The 23,385-nt window shown below is 36.9% G+C and overlaps 1 protein-coding gene across 1 annotated transcript in view; it reads right to left on the bottom strand.

Moving 5' to 3' along the window:
- The window catches only part of ETL1 (SNF2 domain-containing protein / helicase domain-containing protein), a 116,268-nt gene that overhangs the window by 67,491 nt on the left and 25,392 nt on the right, over positions 1-23,385 (bottom strand). The window contains exon 7 of the mRNA XM_089811354.1: positions 23,148-23,328. Coding sequence (XP_089667480.1) covers positions 23,148-23,328 — 181 coding nt within the window. The remainder of the gene's footprint in view (positions 1-23,147; positions 23,329-23,385) is intronic.

The following is a 23,385-nucleotide window of genomic DNA, read 5'->3' as shown; positions in this document are numbered from 1 at the left end:
ATCATTTATTTCTATAATAATGCATAGCTTCCTGTTCATAGAAAAAAATGTCTTTTAATTCATAGATATATCGAACTCAGATCCTTATAGAATTAGAAGCCAAATATAGGCATTCAACAGAACTGTGATTTTGCCCCCAAGGTGCATTGTGGCATTTATGATTTCCAATGCCAAAGCATCGGGGTTCACAAGCAATCTTACATTGCCAGAAATATAGAAGTAAAAATAATTATTTGAAATTACAGTGCATTTATTCTAGCAAGAAATTTTGTTAGAAAATTGACATACACATAGCAATGGTTAGAAGTCTTTAGGCCACCTCAGCAATAATAAATTATATAGATTTCAAAGGTTCTGCGTGGAGATGTTGCAAAAATAATCATTTGGAAGAAGGCAGAGTAGATTGAGTTCCAAACAGAGGCAAAAGTTTTCCCAAAAAACCTAGAAAGAAGACAAACATTTCTTGAAGATGTTTGCTCATATTCCATGATTAACATCATCCAAGGGATACCCAAACCTACTGGAAATACACAAGATAGAAGAATTTGGAAGGAGCAACTAGAAAATCAGTAGAGTCAAAAACTAGAAGGAAAAGGGGATTTTTTGGCATATGAGGGTTGAAGCAATGGTGTAGCTGTTCAAAAATTCAAATTGCATAGTTGAGGTGCATTTTTTTCATGCATGGAATTGAGAAAAACATTCTAAGATAATAATTCTTCAATAGTGATATTTTGAGGCCTCAAATTTCATGTAAATGTTTGACAAAATGTCTAAGAGCATATTAGAGCTATTGCAATTAATGAAAAGTGTTGCCGCTCATGTGGTACATCACTGCGAAGTTTTTGTAGCCTAAAATTTGAGCAATAAGAAAATATCAAATTAGTACACTACCCACATCTGTATGTATCTGAAATCAGTATTTTGCTCAAAATAACTGTCCTAGTTCCGTGCGACTATCATTACAGGTTGGGAATATGTTAGAATAGGTTGTGTGATTTTATTTTTTTTGAGTACTCATAATCTTGAGTGCCTTTATCATTTAAGCTCTAAAGCAGTATGAGAGTTCTTAACCAGTTTATTTGTTTGCTAGTAAAAGTTAAAAGCGCCATTAAATGATGGAATTTGCAACTCTCTCACAAAGAATCACCAGAAGGATGATAATCCCAGAATAAGGAATAAACTAGTATAGATGTGTGTTAAATACATCCATCTGGAAAAAACACCAAGAAACAAAAATGTTATTTTATTAAGGGTTGTTTTATTTTACTTTAAAATTATACTGCGTCTACATTGGCCAAAAATAGCCATGGCTTAATATTATTATTTAAAATAGTGTAAACAATATGGGGAGCTCCAGTACAGAGGGGTGCAGAGTTTTATTCTACATATATTGTTGACACAAGTGTTTATTTCAAGCCTGTATACAGGGAATTTTCGTTCTCACCCTTTCACATTACATTCTATCTGCTTAATACAGATAATTCCTACTGTTCTAGGTCATCCCCCTTACCACTACCTTAGTTGTCAGTCTCTGCAGTGAGTGATCAATCAATCCCAGGTGAGGGCACTGCTCCAGTTGCAAATTACAGACAACCTATTACCCATTTAGCTTGGTGCCTACAAAGCGCCCTGTTCTGACCAACAGAAAACATTATGAATGAAATACAGAGTCCTATAGGAGTAACATTCAGTCTTGGCTGTGTGCCAGCACCAAGATGAAAACCACAGCGTGATACAACATCATCCATTATGACTTGAAGCCCATGTTGCCAACAAGGACTCGTCAAAGATTGAGACAACACAAATTATTGCCATAGTCTAGCTTCCAAGAATATTGCAATAAAATAGAAGACACAACTATGTTGACCCTATATCTATGGGTTATTGATAGGAAAAGCTCCTCAAGAGTTACTCTAACAACATGTACCATGATAGCTGTACAGACTCGAAAATTCTTCCTCAACATGAGATCTGCGATGTACAACAAGAATGTGATTTGTCTCTCCTTTGACACCAGCTGCAATTTTTTGTCTTCAATGTGTAGGTGCACCAGAGCTGCTGCAAATGGAGTGAACCAGAAGCATTTATCAGGCAAAGATGGGAGATGACAACAAACATATCCATTATCATTTGTGTGCCTGGAGCTCTGTAACTAAATGATGCATTAATCTGCCTTCACTTGTGTCACTTGCAGCTTTGCCACCTTCAAATGATGAGACCACACAAGTTGCAACAGAGGCATTAGTAACAACATTGGAATCCAAGTTCCAATGAAATGTCTGCAATTCGATCTCCCTTCGCGTCTATTGCAAAGTTTACAATGAGATGTCTATTATCCAATCTCCCTTCACATCTATTGCAAAGTCGACAAGAGTATCTGAATGATTATGGATCTCTCTAAATATGTGCTTCATTGTGAAGGCAGATAAAGATTCTAAGAGGGACCAAAACTACTTCAATATATTATTTAAGCAGCAAATGCTTTCTTCCTAATAGAATTTACAGAAATCATTCAAACACCTTCTATCCACACTTGTTTAATTCTGAGTGTTCACAAGTCTTTTGGTCAAGAAAAAGTCTCTGTTTCTGGTTTGCTTTTAGTTCCTCATGCTTATTTCTTTGGGGTGGCTATTACCATATATCCAACATGATCCCTAAATTTGCAACTAGTTCCTGAGATTACAGGATACACTCTTGACACTTAGGTTTGAACTAGCCTTAGGGGGAGAGACCAATCTATTCCTTTTCTTGGAATTCTCAGGGATCAACGTCAAATTATAAGAAATATTGTAATATTTATTTAAAGGTCATCTTAGTTAGTCTTAAGTTTATTAGGTAGTTTCTATTGTTGTCTTTAGTTCCCAGTTGTTTCACAATAGAAACATCATCTTTGCAAACCTATATAAGGTGCTTTCACCTCCTCTATTTAATACAACACCAATTTACCATAACATGGTATCAGAGCAGGTCAATGGGATTTCATAAAATTTGGCAAGTTTTTTAAGAAAATTCTAGCCTCTTCTAATCTAGAATTTTTTCTAGAAATTTGTTTTTAGACTTTTTGAAATAAAAAATCGTCAGAGGTATTCTATGATAATTTTGTGGTTCATCTTTAAAGATTTTTGTTGACAATCATAAGTCTGGTCAAGTGTTTTGATTGCGTAATTTCTTGGTTTGAGCAAAAGTCTCCAACTTTTAAAGCTTGCATGTCATGTTGCTTGTGTATGCTTTTTGTGAGTTGCATGTTCCAGCATGTGTTGTTTTACCATGCAAAGTCTCAAGTTTGGTTGCATGAAGGTTTCTTTGATGGGTTTTTATAATTTTTTCCCTTAAAAAAGTATCAATTGGATTTATAATTGTTTCCCCAAAAATATCTGTTTGATTTTGCCATTTTTTCTTCAAAAATGGTGCTTTGTATGCTGATTTGTGTCTCGGATTCTATTGTGTGGCTTTGATCAATTTTTCACCTCAAAAAATTGTATTTAGTTCTAACTATTTTTTCTCCTAAACAAAATAGTGGCGTTTTGCATTCTGTTTTGTGGTGTAGTGCTTATTTGCAAAAAGGGTTTGGCAATTTCCTCAAAATTGTACAGAGGTTATGTTGGGACTCAAAATTGAAGCCCTGATTTGAGTACCATTCCAAGCTTTTGAGCCCTTTTAAGCGCATTTAATGCATGTGTACCCGGCTGTCCTTTTAAGGCCTAAGAGGTGTTTAATGTTTCTAACACCTTCCATTCAGCATATACACTCATCCCATGAAGATAAATTGTCATTCTGTGAAGTTCTCTTTTGAGCAATGTCCAAATCTGCATTTTTGCAATAGTGTCAAACAATGACAGAGGCATAGTTTGCATTTGAATATCTTGCACCTAGTTATGTTTCATGACTCGCCGCTTTGGGAATGTTTAATATCCATATAAGAGAACCTTTGTTTCAGATTTCAATTTGTTTCGACATGTTTTGACTAGGTTTTGAATCCCTCAAAATTCGTTGTTTATTGTTGTCATGCTGATGTAAATTGATCAAAATTCTAGAAGGCCCTGTTTGACTTGTTATAACTTTGACCTGGTTGACCAAAATGAGAAAATTTCTTTTGCATTACATTCTAGAGTTCAGAGACTTGTTATGTTTCAATTTTGATCTTATGACGAATCCATTTGATCAATTTTTTAATGCGATTCCATATGCAATTTGTAAAGTTTTACTAGTGTCAAGAAATGCAGATTGATCGGTACCCCTGTTTGGGATGTCATAACTCTGAATCTATGATATGTGAGATCAAATGGACTGTACCACTGTGTTCTACTTTGAAAATTCTTTAAGTGTGCCAGTTTGCAAGTTTTGACGAATTCATCTGCACACTTTCCCAAGTCCATTCTGTTTGCAAAAACCAATTTTTTGCCATTGTTCCCAGCTCTGCAATTCTAAGTGACTGCTTGCCAAATGCGCCCAGTTATTCATCATGAGCCCAAATCCCAAATTTATACTCTCCTCGTGACAGTGAACCAATGCCCCAATTTTCGTGCCCCCAAGTGTCAGTTTGACCTGTTTTCAAAGCCAAATCTGAATGTGTTTTATGGTTTTCTGACATTTTTTCTTGCAGGCAGTTTTGAGAAGGCAACTTTGACAGTCAATATCTTTTCACTAAGGATTTGTCATGAGACGAGATTCAACAGGGTAAGAGAATGTGGAATAAAGAATCAGTGTGTTTGTTACCAAGGCCTAGTCATGTGATTTGGTCAGTTTTTAAAGCCACTCAGATGACCCCTTGGTATGAAATTAGCAGTTTTGCAAGAGAGCAACTGGAGTTTTTCTCTACACATTTTCTCAAAGGTGTTCGAGATATATGTCAATTCAGAGCATTTTAAACATATTTGGTACAATATGGGCTGTTATATTGAACATTGTAAGCTTTGCTACAACATGGTCTGATGCATGGGAGGTTCCCAGCTTGATTGAGGATGTTTCAATCTCAATAGCAATAGCACAAGCATTTGAGTGTTAAAGTGCATCTAAAATTGGGCTCATACCTGATACAACTTGTGGAGGATTCTCAACTCATCTTGCAAAGCAATTTGAGTCAAATCTTTGCAGGAATTCAAAACTATTGACAATTGGATGTGAAGGGCAATCTATAAACAAAAATGTGAAGGGTGATTCATTAGAAGCTGTGTTTTAGTGGACCAGTGTGCCTGAAAGTTTTGAAAGTAATTCATTGTCTCATATTATATATGAACAATCACTAGCATCTACTAAGAATTTTAAAAGTAACCCTTCACTTGACTATGCTTGCAACGAAGCTACAATGACTTTTTCCTAGGATTCACATTTGGATCTTAGTGTTAATTCTGAAGATCAACATTCACAATCTGAATGCTCAAGTGTTTATAGTACCCCTGAGAAAAGCCCATCACCTAATTCTGCATTAAAAGATGTGGAAGATCATGATTTACAATCTGGGCTTGGTATAAATGGAGAAGATGAACGCTCAAATTTTGAGTTAAGTATAAATGAAGAACAATCTTCAATTGCATCCTCAATTTCAAAGGAAAATGATTGCATAATGATCGGGGCATTCTTCATTACAATAAAAGCATGGAATTGGTCCAAACAAAATTAACAAAGCACCAACTATTTTTGAGAAGTGGAGAATAACAAAGGGCAATATACCTTGCACTCGAGTATCTGACCAAACAAAGTGAAAACATCATGAATCCTGCAAGCATTAGTGACTGGGCCAAACCCAAGAACCATACAGTGATTGTACTCGCTCATTTTTAGATATATAGTCTACAAGTGTGATAGCAAGGGGGACGTTGGAGTCAGCTTGTGAAGCACTTTTTTTTACCAAACCGCCACCATTTTGAACACTTGCTCCATAGAAGCACCAATGCTTAACAGTTGTTCTGCATAGGGTGGTAGAATTGGGATCAATCCTACATCAGAGGCATGGTGATACTGGAGTTAGCCATGGCGATACTTTGACTTCGTGTCTTACATGTTTTTAGGCTGAGAGAGTTTGTTGCCTGCGTATGAAGGAAGACACACTTTTCTGAAGGAAGTTTATTGTGTTTTATGATTTCTTTCTCTCCAGGTGCCTTTTCCAAGTTGGAATCCAAAACAAAGACTTTTTTTAAGACAGAAGGCATGAATTGATGCAAAACAGGGGCTTTGACATCGCTTGGTCCAAAAAAATGGGCAATGACTCTTTGATCCCCGACAATGTTTGCAATATGGACATTGAGCTCATAATACAGATCGAATCAAATGCGCAATGATCACCAGAGATTGACAACAAAACATTCCGCAGAATTGTAAAGGGAGAGGCTTGGGTCTTTCTGCAAACAAAAGAATGGGATATATCCCACATTGTTTGGGGAAGGAAAAATTTTAATATTTAAAAGCCCAAACACACAACTTGTAAATGTCTTAAGTTGTTCACACTTAAAGACAAGGAAGTAAGCTCATGTGGTGAACCCTAGCCTGTTGGAAACTTGGTATAATTTTGAACAAATGTGATGACATGGCATGTTGACTGGATCCGACCGACAAATGAAATCATGACATGTGGCAACAGATGGATGAATCGAGGAATGATACATGGCAGGGCTCTCCAAATGTGGCATGGAAATCGAGGCAATGACGTGTCGGATAGTGCCATGTGTTGCGACATTGCTATGTCGCAATGACGTGGCACCATGCCAAGGTGTCATGCGACATAGCGACCGATGACAAGGCAGTGATGTGGCATTGCTAATTGGGCGATGACATGGACTAAGGTGCCACATGTCATGACGTCTCTATGTCGCGATGACGTGGCACCATGCTAAGTAGGATGGCGACATAGCAACCAGTGACATGGCCGCCACGTGGCAGGACAAGGACTAATAGCAATGTGACACGTGGCGCTTGGGTGGCGGGTGTTAGATGACTGAGCAAGAAATGGGCCAATTATTGTGACATGTGTCACAACTCAGTTGACCCGGATGGAAATTTCGGAGGGAAAAAACCAAATTCATAAAAATCAAAATTTTATAATTGCCTCCAAAAAATCACGTGCAGGGCCATTTAAGTTTTGATTTGAACCTATAGTTTTGACTTTAGGTAAAATTTAAATATTTGCTAAAATGCAATCTCAAAGCCATGACAGGAGCCTATTTTTCATTTTAAGATTCTGAGCATTTCCAATAAGCAAATATGGCACTATTATATATCACCAGAATCGAGAGAGAACGAACTTTCCATTTTTGGAGTTTGCTTTTGCACAGGAAGCCACTGTTATGCGAGGATTTGTCTCAGGTGCCCATTTTTCAATTTCATTCAGTCAGGGCAGTTCAAATTTGATTTCCAGTGAAATGGTGAACTGAATGAACATAAGAGGTAGTATGAATGCAGTTAGGGACAAATTTTGTCACCTCAAAGTCGATTAAATGAAGATTTTATCAGCATTTCAAATGCCTTTCAGATATTTTGGCAACACAAGGGTTTTCATCATTGAAGAAGAGATATTTCAAGTTTGTTACAGATAATGATGAGAATCATATCAGTTTTCAATTTAGAAAGATGAGAGATGTTTTACAACAAGAGGGAATGAAGATTCAAGCGGACACATGTCACTTCCAGATTAGTTCCGAGATTTCATTTCTTTCTTATATCTTTCTTTTTCTGATTCATTGTAAGGGTTGGTCCTAGTTTGTCTATGAGACCACATTGTTGGATCTAGAGCTATGATTCCACCACATTCTTTAGCATTTTTCTCTTGTATGAATAGCAGTAGTTAAGCTAATATAGATAGTTTTGATCTATTTAATGGTTTTATGAATTGTTTTACATGCCTCTGAATGTATAGTTTCAAAGAAATGAATACAAATGAGTAAGAATCTTCTTAGTTTCATTGTGATTCTCATCTCCTATCTCTGTAATCTGCAATGTTATGTGGTTTAGGTACAAAGAACTTAGACCCATTTGCATCCCGTAAGGTTGTGTCTGATATGTTTTGTTGTTGGAACAAAGGGCCAAGTAATTGCTTGATGTATTTGACAGGGTTGTTGGTTATTTGAGAAGGATACTTCATGAGAATGAGGTCTTTATGAACACCGATGTCTGATTTACAAAGTGATAAGATAGATCTGATATCTTGATGTATGGAATGTCACTGGTATCATAGATGTATGTGTGTAATTCGTGGAATTGCCCAATAGATAAGGCACTGATCAGCTATAGGATCAACTTATTCGTACTGCTACATATTTGGGGTTTGTCTGAAATCAACATTATAATCATCCATTTCCCTTTCCATTTAAGAGCTGAAAGGATGCCCTCACTTAGCTTATCAATTTCTTAGGTCATGTTATTAGCTATTTCATGTCTGTGATCTTTGCATAAGTACAGAAGATATAAGGGTTTTATCTGCTTTTCTAGATTCAAGTGTATGTTTAGCACTGGTACCATATAAGTGAATCTAAGGTCCACCCGCCTAGGTTTTGCAGAGCCTGAAGTAGAAGAAGGGTCTAGCCTTATAGTTAGCCCGGTGCTTGAAAGGGTATGTTGTAGATGGGATGTAGCTGCCCCTAGATGTATTTTGTTCTCATCGAGGTAATTTGAAACCGTGACGTTTGAAAACACCAACAGGTTAAAGGATGGAGCGGCGTGTGCGAGCTAGGGTAGAACAGCGCATGCGAGTGAGGGCAGAATATGGGTTGCAGGGTAAGTTCCAAACCAACATAGAAGATCGACATTGTGGTGATAGCTACTATGGTAAACGAAAACATCAATTTGGCCCACAAAATGATCTAGACATGTCGAAAACTTCTTGAGGCCTTCCGATGAATCAGCCAGCCAAGCATCATGAGAGCCATACTACCAAGGGCTTTCAAAAATGTTCCTTTGGGCAGAAAAATTCCCATATTACCACAAAAGTCAAGCTGAATCGGAAAGAATACAATGACGTTTTTTAAATTTTCAGTGGTAAAGTAATAGTTCAGCCTGCGAAGCCCTCTTTTGTCAACCCTAGGTTTCATCTCAAGGCTGTGGCGCAAAAGGAGATTATCCGTCCATTACAGAAGCAAGGGGATCCTTCAAAGTTTAAGACAGATCTGCCAAGACTTCAAGGGTTTTCAAGGTTTGAGATTGGAGAGTCTTCTAGGCAGGCGGCCATGAGGCCTAGGGTTACCCAACAACAATTACAGGCTATCCCATATGCTGAGAATCTAAAATTTAAGCCAGGGAGGGGGGAAAATTTAATAAATCAACCCCCTTTGACAAAATCAGGTCATTCCAATAGGCCTGATATGAGAGGGAACCTCACGAAAAGGAAGAAACAACCAATTTTTGACATTTGTGAAGGAACTCCTCCTGGTTCCCCAGCGCATACTGCGCCCCCTGGTTTCATACCGGAAAGGCAAGGAAATGGAAAGGGAATTCAAAATCAAAATGGAGTTCGGATGCTTTGAAATGTGCAGATCAGAGCACCCTTCAAAATCCAAAAAAGGTCAAACACGTCTGGCAAGTTAAACAGCAACAGATTCCTCAAGATCATTGCAATAAAAAATTGGTTGCTCCCCAGGCTCAGCCTGAGTCTCAAGGCTTGGTCGATATTACTCTTCCAGAGCATATGTTTCAGGAACATATTGGATTTCTTAGGTGATCAGCTCTTATTGGTAAGTTTTCAAGCAATGATATGTTATTCTCAGATATTAGGCCTTGGGCTTTTCAATCTTCTGTTGGGCTGAAAGACATCTTTCTATTGAGCTCAGATTCTGGCTTTTTTGTCGCTTTGTTTGAGTCAGTAGAAAAGAGGGATGTAACACATAGACACAAAGGGTGGTTCTGTAAAGGGTCGGGGTATGGACCCCAAACTTGAATCCAGATATGAAGGCATGTCGTTTCTTCCCTCAATGGATATCTTTGCCAATGCTACCTTTGGAATATAGAGATCCAGAGATAGTTGAAATCATTGCTAACAAAATTGGTATATTCATTAAACACAACCTCATCCCCTTTGAGTTCCTAACACGGGATATTAGGATTTGTGTACTTATAGATTCGTCAAAGGTTTTGCCAAGTCAGATTAAAACCAAATCAAAATGGGGTGTTCGGTATCAAAATATTGTGTTGCAGACTGAGGATACTATTCATAAGTATCGACATAAATTAGGACACTTCAATTCACAATGCAAGAAGAAGGCACAATCACAGGTGTTGGTTTGTAAGGACCACTGTACAGATCCTACAGCATGTTCACTTTGGGGACCTTCTCAGGATAAGGATGCTGGTGTTACCAAAGGTCTGACAGTTCTGTCCCCATGCACAATATTCACAGAATTTGAGATCATACTTCACTATTATAAAGTGTTCACCTTTTTCTTTTACACACTAGGAAGTATGATCAAGTTTATGCAGCATACAAATTCTCGGGACAGTACTAGAATTGCAGGACATATAACATGGATGCAACCAGAGACACCCAATCATGAGTTGGATAACATCATCCAGCAATTGATGTTTCAAGAGCACCCGATTAATATGACAAATATGCATGAAGTTTTCAGCAAACGTGTAATGGTTGAATTCAAAGTTTGGAAGTACTCTGAACAGATGATTACAGAGTTGGCCACTAAAATGATCTATGAAATTGCAGCAGAGGAGGGACTAAACTTCGAAGAAGATCAATGTCCTGCCCATCAGCCTCATATTGGTTCAGAAAAACAGACAGACAATAGGATTGCAGCTGCACAAGAATTGCAAGGATGTCTCGGGGACGAAATAGGTATGAATCAAGATACCCAATTGGATATGTTTGTTCCTCAGAATCTCATTTATGTCAATCGCAAGGAGCAGAATTCTCAGGGAGTAGGGGATACTGATGCTGATCTGCTTGGGAAAGTTCATACAGAAGTGCTTAATAGTTTTATCCAAAGTGATATGGATTTAGAAGATATTAGCGATCAGGATGAGATTGATCAAAATGGAGATAAGGATCTACATAATTTAGAGCAAAACATTACATTGGGAGGTTAAGATCATAAGTTAGTATTATCTATTGATCAAACTCCCAATCAAAATGTGCAAGGAAAATTGATGCCTAAGAAGCAGGGGAGAAAGCCTAAGGGTACCAAGACCAAGGAGGAAATTGCAATGTAATGTTCCAAACGGTTTCGGTAATGTTCCCTAAAGTTTCGAAGATGCTCTTGAACCGTTTCGGTAATGTTCTCAAAAGTTTCGGAGATGCTCTTGAACGGCTTCGGTAATGTTCTCGAAAGTTTCGAAGATGCTCCCGAACGATTTCAATAATTAATGTTCCCGAAAGTTTCGTAGATGCTCCCGAACGGTTTCGATAATGTTCCCAAAAGTTTCGAAGATGCTTCCAAAAGGTTTCTGCTCTGATACTGTTGTAATGTTCCGAATAGTTTCGCTAATGTTCCCGAAAGTTTCAAAGATGCTCCTGAATAGTTTCGATGATGTTCTCAAAAGTTTCGAAGATGCTCCCGAAAGGTTTCTGCTCTAATATCACTGTAATGTTCCGAACGGTTTCAATAGTGTTCCCAAAAGTTTTGGAGATACGCCCGAACAGTTTCGGTAATTAATGTTCCCGAAAGTTTCGGAGATGCTCCTGAAAGGTTTTTGCCCTAATACCACTATAATCATGGTTACGAGGAGACCTGTCTCCCCCCGAAAAGTCGCGTCTCGAAGACTTTTCGTGTCTCCAGAGACCTTAAAAAAGATTGGAGACTTCGTGACAAAGTCTCCTGAAGTCTTCGAGTCTCCTAATCCAAAAAGTGAAGTCTCCTAGAAGTCTCCTGATAAAATATAAACACAAAATATAATATTTAATAATTTTATACATTTAAGTCCTCTTTTAAATGTTTTCAATGCAAAAATTAAGACCAATGAGATACAATATTGTGATTATGTGAGTTTTTAAATATTTGACTCTATATTAATGTGACATTACTATTATTATTTACTTTAGTCTTTTAGTTTTACAATATTACTATTTTCAAATTTTGTATTTAGTATTAGATTTTTTAAACTATTAAAAAAAAAAATTGTCATCTCCAAGTACCCCCGTCTCCTATTTTTGAAAAATTGTCGTACCGGTACCAGTACCAGTACCTCAGACCTCCAAGTTTCCCCGTCTCCCGGTGACCTTGACTATAATGTTCTGTTCTAGAGTTTACTTATGAAGTCCTGTAGTATGCTCTAGGTAGTTTTGTCGTGTGCTTCAGGCAGTCTAGTTGTGTGTTCCAAGTAGTATCCCTCAGTGCTTCGGGTGGCCAGTGCTTCAAGTAGTTCTCCCTTAGTGCTTCAAGTGGCCAGTGCTTCAGGTCAATGCTTCGGGTCAGTGCTTCAAGTCAGTGCTTCAGGCCAGTGCTTCGGGTGGCCAATGCTTCAGGTCAGTGCTTTGGGTCAGTGCTTCAGGTGGCCATTGCTTAGCAGTGTATCCATAAGGTAGGGACTATGGGGTCCGTACAATGAGCAGGTGGAGGTCGTACGATTTGTTGGGAGGAGGTACGGCTTAGCTTGGAGGCCGTATGGTAATTGCGAAGAGTGTTGAGAGAAACTGAGGAGGTACAAAAAAGAATGATTTCAGATCAGATGCAAGCGAAGTATTACATGCAACAGAATAGGGTGAGGGTTGAATCCCACTGAAACCGAATAAGCCAAGTAGGGTAGATCTTTCACTTCTGAAATGGCGAACAACAGAGAATCCCAACAGGAATTCGCAGTACAAAATAAATAATTAGAATGCATATCTACAACTACCTACAAGCCGTGCTTAAATACCCGTCGAGGAAAACCTTTCCGAGGGTGTAAAAAGATAGCCGACGGCAACACTTACCAACAGAAACCAAAAATAAAATAGGTCCAAGATATATAAAATCAATTGGAACCACAAATACAAATATTAACTTGGGCCACATATTAATTAATTAAAGGTCCTTATATTATTTAAATTCTGGGACCAGTTAATTAATTAATTTAATTTTAAAAATTATATTAAAATTTCGGGACATGACATGCAACAGGTATTCAGTCAACATTGGATGGCAAGTTTACACCTAAAAGAGTGATGAGGAGAATGAGGGGTTCTCCTTGTCAGCAATGAGGATCGCATCATGGAATGCCAAAGGCTTAAATGCCTCTGAGAAAAGATTAATCAAACAAGAGCTGGAGTCTCTGAGTGCACATATTATTTTGTTACAAGAAACTAAGATGTCACAAGAAACTTTTGACACGACAATACGAAAATGGGCAAATTGGAAATCGGTTCACAAACAGGGGATTGGAGCATCGGGTGGTATTGCTCTATTATGGGATCCCAAAATAGTGCAAGTGCAGCTCTTAGATCAAAATGATAATTGTTAATTATTGAAAATACACATATTTGATCTATCCTTCACCTTGATTAATGTGTATGGCCCTTCACCAGCACATGATAAAAATAGATTGTGGTTGAATTTTGACCCGTATCATCCAAAATCAGAATGATCGGGTGGAGACTTTAATGCTATTCTTAAGATATCAGAAAAGAATGGGGGTCTCGGTCCTCCAATGAAAATTATTCAAGAATTCTCAAATTTTGTAGAGGATAATAATTTAATGGATGTTGAGCCTAATAATGGTTCTTTTACCTGGACTAATAACAGGGTCGACCTTGCTCAAATTGCAGTTAAACTGGACAGGTTTCTTATATCACAGGAGTGGAAATTAACAAATATAACATTACATTCAGAAATTATGGCTTGTCCTGGCTCAGATCATTTTCCCATCTCCCTACAAGTTGGTTTTCCAGTTGCAAATCAAGGGTTCCAACATCAACTGTCTTTTAAATTTGAAAGGATGTGGCTTCATCATCCGCATTTCTTACCTCTTATTAAGCAATGGTGCGTAAGTGCTCAGAATTGTGATGGATCTAAAATGCATCAATTTGCTTCCAAAATGAAGTATATTAAGAGGCATACTAAAAAATGGAATGAATTGGTTTTCAAAAATACCTTTAAAGAAAAAGAGGATGTTAAACAGCAAATGGTGGATAATTTTGAGAAGATCATTAAAAAGGGCATGGATATTGAAACTCATGAAAGGCAGAAAACTTTGCAGGTGGTATGAGAAGAATTATGTAGTAGAGAGGAGGAATACTAGCGACAAAAAATCTTGGGAACTTTGGTTGAGAGGGGGGGACAAGAACACAAAATACATTCATGCTTCAGCAAAACAGAAGAGAATTGCAAACCGTATTTTTCACATTAATAATGCAGACACTGGCAATATGATATCTAATGCTCAAGGTATACAAGAGGAAGGGGTAAGGTTTTTCAAAAGTCTGCTTGCTCTACCTAATCTGCCACCACCAGTTGGTCTCCCTTTGCATGATCTTCTTAATGCTATCCCTTCAATAGTAACAGAGTCTGATAATGTAGCATTAATGGCTCCTTTTACAATTCATGAACTCAGGAGAGTAGTATTCTCTTTGCCTCCAGATAAAGCACCTGGTCCAGATGGTTACACAGCATTATTCTTTCAAGCTTGCTGGGATTTTATCGGGTGGGATTTGCTTGACGTTATTGAAGAATCTAGGAAAAGCAAATCTATGTCAAAATACTTGAATAAACTAACATAGCCATCATTCCCAAGGTCAAGGCACCGAAAACTTTTGCAGAATTCAGAACGATCTCGTTAATGCATTCTCTGATACCAAATCTTGTATCACAAGAGCAAGAGGCTTTGTTCCTGAGAGGGAAACTATGGAGGGGGACTTAGTGGCACATGAGGTTCTGCATTCAATTAATACTAATAAGTCTTAAAATTTTATTATTAAGCTTGACATGATGAAGGCTTACAATAGAGTTTGCTGGGATTTTCTCTTTAAAGTATTACAAAAGTTTGGATTTGCTAAAGGCTGGTGCAGATGGATTAGAGCTTGTATTTCTGGTGCATGGTTTTCAGTATTAATAAATGGGGTGCCAGCGGGGTTTTTTTCATCTACACAAGGGATCCGACAAGGTGATCTTTTATCCCCGGTTGTGTTCATATTAATGGCTGAAGCTTTCAGCAGACATATTCATAGTAAACATACTCTTGGATATTGGCAAGGTGCAAAAATTGGGGGTACTGACATTTCGCCACACACACCTTATTTGCAAATGATACTTCGCTTTACGGGGCATCCAATGTTGCGGAAACTAAACAGATTAAACATACTTTGAACTTATATACTTCAGTCTCAGGACAAAAAATCAATGCTCAAAAATCAAAAATCTATCTGTTCAATACTAACCCGATTATTTCCAATAGAATTGTCAACATTTTGGGATTTTCAGTTGATTCTCTACCTTTTGTTTATCTTGGCATTCCTTTTTTCATGGGGGCTAACAAATCAAGCTATTGGCTGCCTATTATTGAGAGAATCAAATCTAAGCTAGTGGCTTGGAAAGCTAGATGACTTTCACTATCAGGTGAAATTCTCCTTACCAAAACAGTGCTGTCAGTTATTCCTAATTATTATATGTCAGTGCTAAAAGCTCCTTCATCAGTGATTCAGACAATTCAAAAGCTGCTTAGAGGTTTCTTATGGTCTGGGAATATGAATGGAGAGAAGAAAATTCCACTTGTTTCATTGCAAGACATGGAGCAGGTGAAATCTGTGGGAGGAGCAGGTGTACATGATTTGGCAAAACAAAATAAAGCCTTTGGCGGTAAGTTAATATGGAAAATGTATTCTAACCCGTATAATAAGTGGTGTCAAATTTTTCAGCAAAAGTATCTAGATAATAATTGTCCTTCAAGAGTATTCTCTATCTTAGACCCCCCTAAAGGTTCAGTCATATGGGATTTTATGATGACACCTAGAAATATTGTGGTTAAGTATATTTCTTGGGAGGTAAACAATGGCAAGAAAGTTGAGTTCTAGAGAGATTCTTGGAATGGTGCACCTCCCCTAATTAAATCTGTGTCAGTTGAAAAGATGGTTGCATCTTAAGAAAGCATTTGGGGCAGTTATCTGGTTGATTTTGTTTCAGCAATATGTTTGTTTTTTGGGAGAGTGATTTGGAAGGAGCCAGGTGAGTCGCCTATCATACCCCAGGACAGAGATAGATTATCCAAAATATTTTCAGAGAAAGTGGTTTATTTGTCAGGTAAGGAGGATAAGCTAGTTTGGGCTCCAGGAAAAGATAGTACATATTCTATCAAAGAAGGTTACAGGCTCATTCAGCAGTAGGAGTCATCTAAAGTACCTTGTCGTACATACTCATTTTGCTGGAATCATGTAATTCTTCCTAAGGTAGGTTATTTTGCTTGGATTGCTTTGAAAAAAAGGGCTCTTACAAGTGATAGATTAAGTAAATTTCACATTTACCAGATTAAGTAAATTTCATATTTGCCAACCATTTAATTGCCTGTTTTGTGATCAAGAACTTGAAGATGTTGATCATTTATTCTTGAATTGCCCTTTTGCACAGCAATGTTGGTTTTTTGCTCTTGAAAAATTACTATATTTCACTCCTCTACCTAATAAATTATGGGATCTTTTTCAATCTTGACCAGAATTATATACTAATTCCCTCTTCTCTAGCTTGTGGAAATGTATCCCAGCACTAGTGGTGTGAGCAATATGGTGGGAATGGAATAAGAGAATATTTCGTCATAGTTCTTCTTCCATTGAAGTTGTTCTCACAGATCTAGAAAGGTCAATAACTGAAGTGGTCAATGCTAGTCATTCTAAATTCAGATGTCATCCAGCCCTGTCTAATTGGGACACCACTATTATTCGTGATTGGAAAGATATTCATGTGCCAATAGGTTGGTGTCATAAACCTCAAGCAAAAAATACACAAGATAAAGCAACAGTTCAATGGCAACCCCTTATCCTTGAGCTTGCTAAAATCAATTTTGATTGTTCTTCTCGGGGTAATCTTGGAATGTTAGGTGTCAGAGTATGCATTAGAGATCATCATGGAGAAGTGTCAGCTATTAAATCTTCTCCCCTTCCTCAAGGTACAAACAACATGGCAGAAGCTCACACTCTATTTGATGGATTAGTCTTAGCAAAACATGGTGGTTTTCAGAATATTCGGGTGGAAGGTGATTCTATGGTTATTATCAATGCCTATATCAAAAGAGAATCACAAAATTGGCGGTTAGCATATATTTTACAACAAATTTGGCAGCTATTAGATTCTTTTGAAGAGATTTACATTTCACACACTCATTGTGAAGGTAATGCCTTGGCGGATTATTTAACAAATCTGGGATGTGACGGCTTGAATATCGCATCTTTAAATCCAGTTGATATTATTACTAAGGACAATGAGATGCATAGATTGATTTTAATTGATAAAATCTATGTAAGGGGTAAGCTTGAAATCATTCCAATGTATGCGTAGGTATTTTCTATGATATTATCTATGTGTATCAGACAAGGATGTTGGATTCTTTACTAGTTCTTTCCGGGTTGAGTCATCCAATCAGTTTTTATATATATATATATACAATGGTTAGACCACTTTTGCTTTAAAAAAATCCTCAAAATCGTGGTTTCAATTTCATCTAGATGTCTCTAGCTACAGAGAGTAATACCTTTGTTAACCAACATCATGGCTTCTCAGTCATTAACATTGTGCAAATGCTGGAAGGATCTCAGCAACAGCAGAATGTTCTGAAGAATTTATGATCAAAAGATAGTGGTTAGACATTGACCATTAAGGGAGGGTATTAGTATATTGCTAACTTACCAGTACTTCCCCTTTTTCCTTCATATACTGGTCCGGTACATATCGGAATCAAATACTTCCAAAAAACCCTATAGAGTCAGACACAGTTCAATTTTTACGTATTTGCGATTTCCATTGCATATCTAAACAATTTTCTAATGACGTGGCAATTTGACTGCGATTCTCATTGGTTACGTGGCAATTCAAATTAGATTTTTAGTGTCGGTTTTAGTTTTTACCATTTTTCTTCCCTTGCAAAAAACCCTAGTGGACAAGGAAAAGTCTTTGTCTGTTGTAGAACAAAACGAAAGCCTGGGGAAACGTTTTTACATCCATCATGCAGTGTTTAAATTTTTTACTTCCAACAACTGCAGTTGGGATGATGGGAATTGTTGCTAGACGGCAATGGCAACTACAACAGTTAGATGCCAACTGCAACTGGGAGGAGGGAATCGACTGTTAGCCAAGCTTTATCAATTGCCAATGTAACTGCAAACGCAACAATGGGAGTCAACTGCACGTAAAATCTGCACCAAAATTGTCCAGGGTCGTGACCATAGGGGGAATCCTTGCAACGAAAATCTGTGTTTCGCTTCAGTAAGGTATGTAAAATATTTATGTTTTAATATGAATTATGTTTATTTTTTAAAATTTACTTGAAGTTCTAAACTTTTAAATATTATATATAGTACTAAACCATATGTAATTATAATATTATTGATATAGTAGGTTTTCTAAGATATTATTAAATTGTATATAATATTTAAATTTTTAATTGTAAGTTTTTTAAGGTTTAGTAATATTTAAATATTATATTATATAATGTCTAGAGTATTAAAATATTAATAATGTATTTTTATTCTTTATTAATTCAATATTTATATAATAATAAATATAATGTTATAATGTTAATATATATTTATTATTTAATGTTCAAATAGAAATTAAATTTGTTTATTTTTATATTTATTATTATGTTTTTTTAACTTGTTGGCTCTTTTAGACAGCATAATGACAACAACTTCTACTACTCAAACCAAATTCAAGACTGATCCCAATTCACCATTATGGAAATATGTCACGATAAAAAGCCAAGTAAAAGGAGGTGGAACATTTGTTTCGGAATGCAGTTTATTTCATGTGGAGAAAACTAGCTCCTACAGTCGTGCGAAAGCCCATTTATGTGCCATTCCCCAAATGGGTATCAAAGCAGGCGTACAACCGGATGCAAAAGGATTACCACCTCAACAAATAGCAGGATTCATTAGAGAGCAAGAGGAAGTAGTTGTAAGAGTCGGCGTGCAACAAACCATCCTTTGTTGAAACCAGTGTTACTCGAGGACGCGTCCCTGGTATGTTTTCAGCTGTCCCCATCTCGAAAACGTCTCAAAGACTTGGGGACACCTAGGGGACTTCGACTTTGACTCTCAAAGTTACACAAATTTGGCATATGAATTCTGTTGATTCTTATATTTTAAGGTTCTATTATGTATAAGTAATGCTTTATCCATATTTTCATATAAATATGATAAATTTCTCTATATATTTTAATATTCCCTTTTTTATATAGTCGTCCACATTTGCTGTCCCCACCCCTCCCCAAAATCGGCAAAATGTTTTGTCGTCCCAGAAACCCATTCCGTTGTCCCCTATCGTCCTCGTCCCAAAAAATTAGGGGAACATAGGTTGAAATGAAAAGGAAGTAGTTCGAGGCCCCCACCTTCTCCATCTCATAGTGACTTCCCTGATTTCATAGTAGAGAACCACGCATTATTCGGCATAATTGAAGAACCTGTTACTGCAAAGAGAAGCAAGGGGCCACTAGAAAGAGCATTCCAGAATGATGCTAGGGAGATTGCAGATAGGGTTGTTGCAAGATGTGTATATGCAAATGGTTTGTCATTCAATGTTGTACGCTCACCATATTGGAAGGATATGTTGAGAAAAGAAAACGAGGCTCCGCAAGGGTGGACAGGGCCAGGTTATGAGAAGGTACACACCACCTTACTAGCAAATGAGGTCAAGAACATAGACAATGCATTGGCTCCCATTAGAAATTCATGGAAACAAACAGGGGTGTCAATTATTTCTAATGGATGGAAGGATACCAAAAATCAGCCATTGATAAATGTGATTGCAGTGTGCCCCAAAGGGGCAATGTTTCTAAAGGTTGTGGATTGTGAGGGACAGGTGAAGGATGCATGATTTATTTATGATATCCTTATACAAGGCATCCAAGATGTAGGTCTTAAAAATGTTGCCCAAATAATAATAGACAATGCAAAGAACTATCGAGCTGCAGGTATGTTGATTGAGAGATGTTTTGAACAAATCTATTGGACACCTTGTGCTGTCCGCTCTCTCAACCTAATGCTACAAAAGTTGGGTAGGAAAATAGATTGGATCAAACAAATCTACGTGGAGGCTAAAGAGATTCAGATGTTCATCACAAACAATAACATGTCACAAGTCATTTCTAGATCATATTCACAGTTGGAATCGGTGAAGGTAATTGAAACACTTTAAATTTTCAATTCTACATTTCACTAGTAATATGAATTTACTTTTTAAATTTGATAATGATTTCTTCGTATTTTGATTTTGATTTTTAATTCTTGAATAGGTTGCTGAGACTCGATTTGCATCCAACACAATTGTCTTGAGGCAACTTGTGTTGGTGCGAGAGGCACTTATTGGCATGTTTATTGGTCAAAGTTGGACTATATGGAGGCAATCCAATACAAAAAGGACAACAAATGTAAAGAAAATGATCCTAGATGACACACGGTGGGAAAGAGTGGAATATCTTCTTAGTTTCACCGAGCCCATCATGAGCATGATCCGTTTTGCTAACATGGATCACCCATGTTTGGGAGTGGTATACAATGGCATTGATCATTGATTGAGTTAATGAGAGACATCATCAATAAAAAAGAGAAAGATCCTAAAGAAACTTTCTTCAAAGAAGTTAAGTCAATTTGTGTTCAACTATGGAACAAAATGACCACCCCATTACATCTTCTTGCATTTGCATTGACTCCAAAATTTTATCATGATGAAATTCTTTCTCAGCCAACAAGGGTACCACCTTACAGAGATGGAGAATTAAATGATGGATGTAGGACAGCACTCACTAAACTCTTTCGCGATCATGCAATGGAGGATTTAGTTACAGCTGAGTTGGTTGATTATGTATCCTCTAGCGGTCAAAGTGTTGCTGCTATCCATGACAAGTACACGAAGGTTGCTCATGCTTGGTGGTACCTTAATGGCTATACATCACCACACCTTCAAACTCTTGCGATCAAACTTCTATCACAATTATGTTTCTTAATTTTTATTCCAACTCTCTAACACAGTTAGTCTGTTAATGTCGGAAATAAAGTTATTTTTATAGTTGCAACTCTCTAACATTGTGACAAATTTTCAATAGATTGCTAGTTCTTCTTCAGCTGAGCGAAATTGGAGTACATACTTTTTTATCCACTCAGTGAAACGCAATTGATTGGCAGCAAGGCAGAAGAATTGGTTTATGCCCATTCCAACTTGCGCCTCCTTACTTATAAAAAAAATCAGTACAAGGGGGCACAATGTTGTGGGATGTAGATCCTGAGAGAATAGATTTGGATTTTTCAGTCACCACACCATCTTTACCTTCTATGGAGGCAAATACCCAACATGCTTCTAGCGTGGAAGTGATACTGGGGCTGCATGTGGTTCCACTGATCTTGATTTTCTTGATGACCCATATGACGCTGATTACTAATCAGTCTAATTGTATTATTTTCACAGTTGAACCAGTGCACAATGAATTCGATATATGATATATCTATCATAACATTCAAGTTTTGACATATTGATATGAAACTAGATTTATATTAAATCATTATAAATGTGCTACTGCATAATTTATGGTAGTTTTGTTTCTACTTTTCAAGCTGTATACATGCACATATATATAATATATATATATATATTTAATATTTTTTCTATGTTTTTAGTTTTGTTTTACTTTTCAAGTTGTATACATGCATATGTATATATATATTTATGATTTTTATATGTTATTTGTACAGACATATCCAGACGTACCCAAACCCCCTTCCCAAAAAATTGTCATACCCACATATCTGTATCTGTGTCCGTACCCATACCGATAACTTAGGAATATTGTAATTTTTCTTTAATGGTCATCTTAGTTAATCTTAACTCTTAAGTTTATTAGATAGTTTCTATTTTTTTCTTTAGTTCATGAGTGTTTCATAATAAAAATGTTGTCTTTGTAAATCTATATAAGGAACCTCCATCTCCTCTCTTTAATACAGCATCAATTTACCATAACACTAATGTCAATTGATAGTACAAAAATTCAATATTATGTGATATCAATATAATATATATCATGTGATCAAGGTCAAAATTCAAATCAAAATCATTACAATTACAATTTAAGGGCCTAGACATGATTACCATGTCGGTTTGCTCTAGGTATGCCCCAGTGTGCCCAGGGTATGCCCTCGGTACAGTGTGTACACCGGTGCCCACCCATAGCAGACCTAGTGCACCTAGGGTGTACCTTGGTCACACCCATACCCAAGGAAGTCCAATGTGGGTGCATAGGGCTGGGGTATGAACCGGGTAACTTTCTTTTTTTATTGGTAATGGGCGGAAGCCTAGATTAAATATTATTATTTGTTGTAATTAATTAGTATTATGTGTTAAGTTATGGGTAGACTTGAACCCAAGATCTCCCACATGAGAGACTCACAAGTTACCATTGTGCTGTAGGCTCTTGCCTAATGAACTGGATAACTTAGGTAAGAATTAAAATTTGTGTTTCCATGTACGTATGTTGCAAATAAAATACTAAAAAGTTTTTGAGTATAATAGAATAACTCTTAGTAATAAATATTATAACTCAAAACTGATATTCCTGAGTTCTTTTTTTTAATTGATGTATTCAAGATATCTGTTATGTTTATTGATATTAGTATAGATCACTATTATGTTTATTGATATTAGTATAGATCACTATTATGTTTATTGATATCAGTATCATGTTTATGTTTCATGTAAATTATTTGATGGGTACATGGCTGTCAAATTTAAGTGATATTTATTTTACATGGCCATGACGTGAGACTTGCTTGATGCCACCATAGAATTCCACTCGGCAAAATAAGTGTGGGAAACTTGTTTAGGCTGCTACAACTAAGGCCATCCACCATTAGATCCCCTAGACTCTATCAGTATCTCTTATCGGAAAATTAAAATTCATGAGTAAAAATACTGATACAGAAAATGAAAATGAAAAAATACAAAGAAATATGTGCTTGAAAGTAGTCAAATCAAGGCATACACGTCAAGCAAAAGAGGGGAAAAAAACTAATAAGCGAAAATGAGAAGATAAGATGAACCAATAGATTAGTTTACCTCAAGATCATTTTGAAGCGGCGTTCCTGTCAGCATTAGTCTCTGTTTTGCATTCTGAGCAACAGCCATTAAGTTTTTCCTCCTGTAACTGCTTCTGTCTTTGAGAACATGTGCTTCATCCATTACCACACAACTCCATTTCCACCTCTTCAATACTTTGCGATCATCTTTCTGTTGCTCACTGTTACACAAAGACCAAAAAGCATAAGAAAATCTGAATATGTAGCTGACCATATTG

This window comes from Cupressus sempervirens, chromosome 11 (assembly GCF_028749045.1).
Source record: "Cupressus sempervirens isolate cs-2001-9-10 chromosome 11, ASM2874904v1, whole genome shotgun sequence".
Classification (NCBI taxonomy): domain Eukaryota; kingdom Viridiplantae; phylum Streptophyta; class Pinopsida; order Cupressales; family Cupressaceae; genus Cupressus; species Cupressus sempervirens.
Note: the sequence above shows the minus strand (reverse complement) of the source record. Positions and strands in the feature narration are given on the sequence as shown.